Source organism: Mustela nigripes, chromosome 4 (genome assembly GCF_022355385.1).
Source record: "Mustela nigripes isolate SB6536 chromosome 4, MUSNIG.SB6536, whole genome shotgun sequence".
NCBI classification, from domain to species: Eukaryota; Metazoa; Chordata; class Mammalia; order Carnivora; family Mustelidae; genus Mustela; species Mustela nigripes.
This window is the reverse complement of record NC_081560.1, coordinates 13,246,647-13,255,135: the sequence shown is the minus strand read 5'-3', so window position 1 is coordinate 13,255,135 and position 8,489 is coordinate 13,246,647. Positions and strand designations below refer to the sequence as shown.

The window sequence follows — 8,489 nt, the reverse complement described above, 5'->3', positions numbered from 1 at the left end:
CTCCCGGCGTACACCACCTTCGCCGGGGGCGGGGGGAGGATGAGCAGGTCGACGCCGTGACGTCACTGGCCGGGGCGCCGGGGGAAGTGACGTAGAGGCGGTGCGGCCTGAGCAGGGCTCTCGGGATGCGGGCTGGCATGTCGGCTCTGACGCGCCTGGCGCCTTTCGTTCGCGCTGGAGGCCGGTTGTTCCGAGGCCCCGGCTCGCGGGCGGCTGGAGGCAGTGGAGTTCGTCAGTGAGTGTTGGCTGGGGGAGGGTCCTCCTCTGCTTCTCACGGAAAACGCAGGTCTCCGGGACGCCTTCACCTTGACAGCGGGCGCCTGGGGCGGGCCGGGTACCTGCCCCGACCTCCGCCCCGAAGCATGCTGGGACTTGGAGTCCGGCTCCGCGACCTCGAGGCAGGAGTGGGGTTTGGGGCTGGGTGGTGGGCTCGCTTGGCGGGTTTTAAACTGTGTCTCGGGCCACTCCGGCCGCAGGGGAGCCTGTCGTCGGGAAATCCAGTTGATCGTAGAGGAAAGCTGGAGCTCATTGGGAAGCGAGAGCGGGAGATGGGGATGAGAGGGCGTTCCGGCGGAGGAAGGAACTCGTACCTGTTTCCAAGCGGCAGGTGGGAGGCAAGGAGTGGCACGGAGGTGCCGCGGGAGACCTCTGTATTATTTGTTAAAGCGCTCACCGCAAAATCGAGCGGAAGGTATGGAGAGTTCCCATAACCCCCTGCCTCACAAGTGCGTAGCCTCCCCCGACTGGAGAGCATCGTGCCGGGATGCCAAGGGAGGGCTCATCCGCCAAAAACAAATAGGTAGTGCAGAGAGATTCAGTAAGAGCACGATGGACAGTAGAACGCTGAATTTTTACAGGTGATGTTCCAGGCCCCTTAGATCATCATCTACATTTTTTTTCGAAGAGGCAGTGCAGGGTCGCGGTTAAAAGCAGGATTCTGGCCCTAAACTGCCTCAATTCAAATTTCACCTCTGCCACACTCTAGCTCTTTCGCCTTGGAGAAGTTTCTTGATAATCTCTAATTGCCTCCCTTTTCTCACCCCCACGATGGGGATTATAATGTCAATTTCCAGGGAGCTGAGTGAATGACAGTTCTGTAAGGTATTTTAAGACGGCTGCTGCTGATGGGGCGCCTGGGTGGCTCAGTGGGTTGGGCCTCTGCCTTTGGCTCAGGTCATGATCTCATGGTCCTGGGATCGAGCCCCGCCTCCGGCTCTCTGCTCAGTGGGGAGCCTGCTTCCCTCTCTCTCTGCCTGCCTCTCTGCCTACTTGTGATTCCTCTCTCCCTCTCTCTCTCTCAAATAAATAAATAAATAAATAATCTTTAAAAAAAAAAAAAAAAAGACAGCTGCTGCTGTCTAGTAAGGACCTTACCAGTATTAGCTGTTGTTACTAGGAAATGGAGACTCCAGAAGATTAAAGGAGTGACTTGCTTAAAGTCACATGTCTCTCAAAGCTGTGGAGCTCCGACAAGTTTGAGGTGGAAAGAAGGAAAAGGTCTGCGTGACCTAAACAAAGACAGTGATGCCATAGCCCTTGACCTTGCGTGGAAAAACTGGGGAGTGCCTCTCTTCACTGAGGTGTTGTTACTTCTGTAACACACCTTATTTTTATCACACACAATTGTGTGATAATAAAGTGCATAAGTATGGAGCATCTTCTGGATGCCGGGGGCCTTTCCAGGTTGTAGGGATGGAGCAGAATACAAGAGCGGTGAGGGAGCTCCCATCCTGGGGAGGACACAAGTAGAAGAGAACACGTGAAGGTACTGTTAAGAAATAAAGCAGGGGATTAATGTAGAGAGTGCCTGGGATGGGGGTGGATGGGGTCTTGTACTTAGGATGATGTGGCAGTGCAGGCCTGATAGTGATTTGAACTAGGACCTCAGTGGTCCGTCAGCCAAACAAAGATAGACACTGCAAGTGTTGAGGCTCTGACTGCTGATGATGGACAGGCAAGCCAGTGAGAGTGGAATGGGCTGAGTAGAGGGAGCGTGAGGTCACGGGGAGGGATCGGGGCAGGTTAGTGACAGGCCTGTGGAGATTTTTTTTTTTAAGATTTTATTTATTCAGGACGCCTGGGTGGCTCAGTTGGTTAAGCAGCTGCCTTTGGCTCAGGTCATGATCCCAGTCTCCTGGGATCGAGTCCCACATTGGGCTCCTTGCTCAGCAGGGACCCTGCTTCTCCCTCTGCCTTTGCCTGCCACTGTGTCTGCCTGTGCTCGCTCTCTCTGTCAAATAAATAAATAAATAAATAAAATCTTAAAAAAAAAAAAAAAGATTTTATTTATTTATTTGACAGAGCCGGAGAGGGAACACAAATGAGGAGTGGAAGAGGGAGAAGCAGGCTTCCCGCTGACTGGGGAGCCAGATGTGGGGCTCGATCCCAGGACCCCGGAATCACGACCCGAGCCAAAGGCAGACGCCTAATGACTGAGCCACCCCTGTGCCCCTCAAATAAATATATGTGGTCACTATTTTAAAAAAAAGGTAACATATTACTCAGCCATTCAAAAAAAGTCTTGCCGGTGGCAGCCACATGGATGGAGCTGGACAGTGTTATGCTAAACAAAATAAGTCAGAAAAAACCACGATTTCACTCATAAGTGGAATTTAAGAAAACAAATCAGCAAAGGGTGGGGGGGAAAGAGGCAAATGAAGAAACAGACTCTTAACTTTGGAGAACACGCTGATGGTTACCAGAGGGGAGGTGGTGGGGGGTGGGTGACACAGGTGATGGGGATTAAGGGGGACATTTGCTGTGACGAGCACCAGGTGCTGTGTGGAAGTGTTGAGTCATTCTGTTGTGCACTTGAAATGAATACTACACTATATTGTAACTAACTGGAATTTAAATGAAAACTTTAAAAAAACCACATACAACCCCCCTCCACATACATATGAAAAAGTAAAAACCATCTCTTACACCATCCATAGCTAATTATCAATATTTTATGTAGAGCCGTCCAAATAAAAGTGGTAATATATTGAATAAATATTTAACATAAAAATGAAACTATCATTTCAGTGTGGTACCATGCTGATGGCAATTCTAATTAAGAACTGTGTCTTTGGTTCATAAAATGAAAAAATAATTAGTATTGTTTATTTATAGGCAATATATAAGAGCTTAGGCTTTGCCTCCAAATAATACCCCAGTGTTTTCATTTGTAAACATTAAGAACCATAGGATCTGTCTCCTAGGGTTATGGAAATAAATGATAATGCATATAAAATGCTTCATCTAGTGTCCGGCACATGGTAAACACTCAGTAAATGATAACTGTTCATAACCTTTAAGAGCAGGACGGGCTAATAAAAAGGGTAGGACATAATATGTATCAGGGACCATAGATGTGTTTGTGTTCACAGATCTACAGTACATTTGGGAGAAATGACAGTGCAGTTTTAGTAGTTTTTGCTGCACAAAAGAGCCCATTTTACAAGCTGTTCTTACCTGAAATGAATTTTTTTTAAAAAAGATTTTATTTATTTATTGACAGAGACACAGCGAGAGGGAACACAAGCAGGGGGAGTGGGAGAGGGAGAAGCAGGCTTCCCACTGAGCAGGGAGCCCGATCTGGGGTTCTATCCCCATGTGGGGCTCCATCCCAGGAACCTGAGATGAAGGCAGATGCTTAACTGAGCCACCCAGGTGCCCCCTGAAATGAAATTTGTGAATACATTTCTGTGGGAATTCTCTTTAAATTGTGTATTTTTGTATAGTAGAATATGTATAGCTGCTAAAGAGAACTTGACAGTAATGCCATTAAGTATGAATTATATTACGTTAGATTCGATAAATAATAATTATAATCTAACTGAATAAAATGACTGCATACCTCATGCATTGTGTCCCACAATTTGTCAACAGAATCTAAATGAAGAAAAAAAAAAAACCAAAACCAGAAAAAGTTGTTCATACTTAACTTTTTAAGGTTCTTTGTTTTGTTCAGAACTATTAGCTTATTAAAAAGGATTTGCTGGTGTGCCTGGCTGCCTCAGTCGGTGGAGCATGCGAATTTTGATCTCTGTCGGGGTTATGAGTTCGAGCCCCACATTGGGTGTAAAGATTGCTAAAGAAAAAACAAACAACAAACTTACCAAAAAAGATTTGATGAGTCCTCTTTTCCATATAATATTCTTTATATTAATAAAGACGGGGATGCCTGGGTGGCTCAGTTGCTTAAGCAGCTGCCTTTGGCTCAGGTTATGATCCCAGCATCCTGGGATCGACTCCCACATCGGGCTCCGTGCTCTGCAGGGAGCCTGCTTCTCCCTCTTCCTGCCTCTGCCTGCCTGTGCTCTATCTTTCTGGCAAATAAATAAATAAAATCTTTAAAATTAAATAAATAAATTAAGACTGTAATAGAGCAGAGGACATAATTTGCCTTTGAAATAGATATGGCTAAACAAAACAAGATTAATTTCCTGATTTGTTTTTCTGGATAAGCTAAGTGACTGACTACTGCAGCTTCACATCCCTTAATTGAAACTTTGGGGCCAGTACCCCATTATTAACATGTTCCTATTTCTGCTGTAAAATCCATGAATATTCACTAAGGGGAAATAATCGTATCTCATCCATGCAGGCCAGTTTTTGCTGCCAAACGAGTTTAAAAGCAGGCTTATGAAAGACGAGCTTCCAGGGATTATGGAGCTCTGTCATCCTCTACTTTGTGGAGGAGATGAGAAACGCTAGATTTGGTTTCTAGATGGAACTCAAAAGTTTTGGATGACTTCAGACTTGGAAGTTGCATGACGTTTTGTTCTGTCTCGTAGTGCCGGTGGTGGTGTGCATATCGAGCCACGGTATAGACAGTTTCCCCAGCTCACCAAGTCCCAGGTGATCCAGGCCGAGATATTCAGTGGGACCATGTGGTTCTGGATTCTCTGGCGTTTTTGGCATGACTCAGATGCTGTGCTGGTAAGTGCAGGGGAGTAATTCTAATATACTGATGGAGTCTTATAACTACTTGGATTATTACTAAATAGTAATAGCTTAGCTTCCCCCCCCCTTCCTGTTTGTAGACTTTTTCTATCTAGATAACATCCCTTTACCATGTTGTCTTTGTGTGTGTGCAGGAATCCTGTTACTTGATGAACTACATAACCTCTGACCTTCCCCACTCACAGACGCGTGTGTCGGTAGTCCATCTCTTACGGTTTCTGTTAGGTTGCCGTATTTGGAAGGAAGACTAGAAACGAATTGTTTTACTTTCTGAACAAGGGCTTCAGCAGTGGGTTAAGTTTCACACTTAAATTTCTTTAACTGCTGAGTGTCATCTAGTCTGTCCGGAGGCCCAGGGCAGGCAAATTGGGGTGGGAGGGATGTGGGCCAACTTGTCCCAAGGAGAGAAGGTAGCTAGTGGTAACTTTCTGACGCGTCATCAGCCTCGACTAGGCTTTCATGACTTTTACCCCGACGCTGTTCTCTAGGAAGGTATGCCTTTAAGCCATCGAAGTCTGTGCTTGCTGACTCAGCTAGGACAGGAAAAGAATCTTCGGCGTCCACATCTTAGACACCTCATTTCTCTTACAACTTCTCTGTGCCCTTGTCACCCAGTAGAGAGCTGCTCAGTGTCTGTGAATCGGCAGCACGTAGTCACCCTTAGCTCGCCGTAGGTCAGCTGTCAGGAGGCCATGTGGCCGCTTGGCCTGAGACGATGATGCGGCCAGACGCGTCCTAGATCAGGACTGGAGCTGCATGCGCCCGCCGGCGCCGCCCAGGTCTCGCCTAGGCCGGCAGCAGTGACAGGACACTCTGAGACGTTCTGCCTTACTGGGGCTTCAACACGTTGTCGAGATGTGGGAGCTCTTTGAAATCTGTTGTCTCCCTTCCTCCATCATAAACACCCACTGACATCCTGGCTCAGGCTGGTGGCCCCACAGCGGCCTTCTAAAGTTCAGGCTGCAGCCCGTGTGAGCAGATCGGAGAATAGCTGGACCATCGCGTGGTTCAGAGTAGTCGAATTTGTTCTGTAGCAGGTCAAGGGCTGTGTGTGTGACAGCCTTACCATACATATAGATACATATATATATATATTTTTTTTCATTGTATGGAATATAGATTCTTTACTTTTTTTTTTAATGGTTGTCACCAGGGTCACTTTGCGTATCCAGATCCTTCCCAGTGGACAGATGAAGAACTGGGTATCCTCCCTGATGATGAAGACTGAGCTCTCTGCAAACAGGTGTGCCCCAAACTCCTTTTTAAAGTCGTTTATCTTGTGTCGATAAAAGTGTTTGACTTTATCATGGTCTTGAGGACAGTACATTTTTCTAAAAGCACGAGGGACAGTTAACTATACGCTGTCTAATTTCTGCCTTTTTAGTGTTTTTGTATCTGCTGTCTCTTCCCGTCCCTTTCTTTTGGTCTCCTCTTCCTTTTCTCTATTTGTTATTAAAAAATTCTCTTCCTGAGTTTTGTTACAATTTAGGTTCCTGATCAAAGACTTTTTTAAAAAAATTCCTTCCCTCTTAAGATTTTATTTATTGGGTGCCTGGGTGGCTCAGTGGGTGAAGCCTCTGCCTTCAGCTCAGGTCATGATCCCAGGGTCCTGGGATTAAGGCCCACACTGGGCTCCCTGTTCAGCGGGAAGCCTGCTTCTCCCTCTCCCACTCCTCCTGCTTATGTTCCCTCTCTTGCTGTGTTTCTATCAGATAAATAAATAAAATCTTAAAAAAAAACAACAAAAACCTGTTTAAAAAAAAAGTTCCAGCATATGGGTATGTTATGGTATGGAATTGTGTGGAAATTAACCCTAAACAGTAAAAGGTTATGGCCCTTTCATTTTTCCAAATTAGGAATCAGAGTTTTTGTTCCTTCCAAAGGGAGGTACTAGGAGTAGGTACTTGAAAAAGGAGTCCCATTTTCCACAAACCCCTCAGGAGTTAAGACACTCTCACATGATGTGTTTTTAAATTAATCATCGCTCATAAGTAATTGTCATCTCTCAAAATGACTTGGAAATTGTTTTATTTATTTATTTTTGGGAATTATGTTAAAGGCTAGGAAACATTAAATAAAAAAGTGTTCCTATTACATCATATTATTGGTATTGTTATTATAATTTTAATTAGAAGTAACTTATTGACATGAAAATTACAGTAGTTTTGGGGTATGTAGGGAGCAGGGAAATAGGAAAAAATGTCACCAAAGAGCAGACAGTTAAGCTGTGTTACCACTTGTTTTGTGTCTCTGGATTTACTCTGGGTCAGTCAGAATTCCCAGTCCTTCCGGGACCCTGCTTCCCCGGGGAACATGTCTGCCAGCACTAACCTCTCCTCTTCCTGTGGACCTCCCAATATTCTCCCACACAGCCATTTCTTATTTTATTTTATTTTCAAAGATTTTATTTATTTATTTGACAGAGAGATCACAAGTAGGCAGAGAGGCAGGCAGAGAGAGAGGGGAAAGCAGGCTCCCTGCTGAGCAGAGAGCCCGATGCGGGGCCCGATCCCAGGACCCTGAGATCATGACCTGAGCTGAAGGCAGAGGTTTTAACCCTCTGAGCCACCCAGGTGCCCCCCATTTCTTATTTTAAAGATGAGACTGTAGGGGCATCTCGGTGGCTCAGTGGGTGAAAGCCTTTGCCTTCAGCTCAGGTCATGATCTCAGGGGACCTGGGATCAAGTGCCGCATCAGGCTCTCTGCTGCTTCCCCCTCTCTCTCTGCCTGCCTCTCTGCCTACTTGTGATCTCTGTCTGTCAAATAAATAAATAAAATCTTAAAAAAAAAAAAAAAAGATGAGAGTGTAAACCCTTCGAGAAAGCGAGGTGACTTTGCTTCTCAGGAAGACCCCTCAGACAGTCCATGTTCAGCGAGTGCTTGAAAAATTGAATGAACCAAAATGATGAAACTGAATTACTGAAAATTAAAGTACTTAAAGCTTTCTACTTTTGTTTCCCTACAGGAGCCAGGTGAGAATTCCAACCGTTTATGGACATCATATTGTACATGAAAGTTGTAAAATTAAAGTGTTTTGGTCAACAGTAAGGAACAGAGTTCTGAGTGTTTCTCATAATGACCGCCGCCCTTTCTGGATTATTTCCTGTGCTTCCAGCTGCTGTCCTGACTGGTTCCAGGCCCTTTCAGGGTCCTCTTGGGCCCTCCCCAGTGTAGACAGATACTCGCTCCACTTACAGTGAGGCAGTTGAGGCCGAAGGCTGTGAAGTCACTCTGCCTGTGGGTCACACACGGATGAGTGGCGACATTACGTCTGACCCTATGCCTGACGGCAGTGCCAGAATGCCCTCCTCCTAGTGCGTGTTTTAGTGATGTGTATGTTGACAGTGTGGAAACTTGCTGTGTCTTTATGGCCGGCATCGTTTTGCTGTGATTGACACACACTAGAGGTCTGGGCAGTCCTCTTCTGCATTAATGTATCTCTCGTGGGCTGGGCGTTGTGCCAAGTGGCCTTTAGTGGACATAAGGCGCATGTCTAACTAGGATTTCTTTGGGCTGGAGGAATGGGAGGTATGGGTGAA

The 8,489-nt window shown here is 46.0% G+C and overlaps 1 protein-coding gene across 1 annotated transcript; it reads left to right on the top strand.

Moving 5' to 3' along the window:
- The first annotated feature begins 75 nt into the window (after positions 1-75).
- Positions 76-7,998, top strand: NDUFB2 (NADH:ubiquinone oxidoreductase subunit B2). Its single transcript, XM_059396265.1, has 4 exons — positions 76-235; positions 4,782-4,926; positions 6,104-6,193; positions 7,916-7,998. The coding sequence occupies exons 1-3, from the start codon at positions 126-128 to the stop codon at positions 6,176-6,178; spliced, it is 330 nt and encodes a 109-aa protein (XP_059252248.1). The 5' UTR covers positions 76-125; the 3' UTR covers positions 6,179-6,193; positions 7,916-7,998.
- The last annotated feature ends 491 nt before the right edge of the window (positions 7,999-8,489 follow it).

Coding starts and splice junctions, on each gene's coding strand:
- NDUFB2 (XM_059396265.1), top strand. CDS start 126: ATGCGGGCTGGCATGTCGGCTCTGACGCGCCTGGCGCCTTTCGTTCGC. Junction 236..4,781: donor GGAGGCAGTGGAGTTCGTCA/GTGAGTGTTGGC, acceptor TCTGTCTCGTAG/TGCCGGTGGTGGTGTGCATA. Junction 4,927..6,103: donor ATGACTCAGATGCTGTGCTG/GTAAGTGCAGGG, acceptor GGTTGTCACCAG/GGTCACTTTGCGTATCCAGA.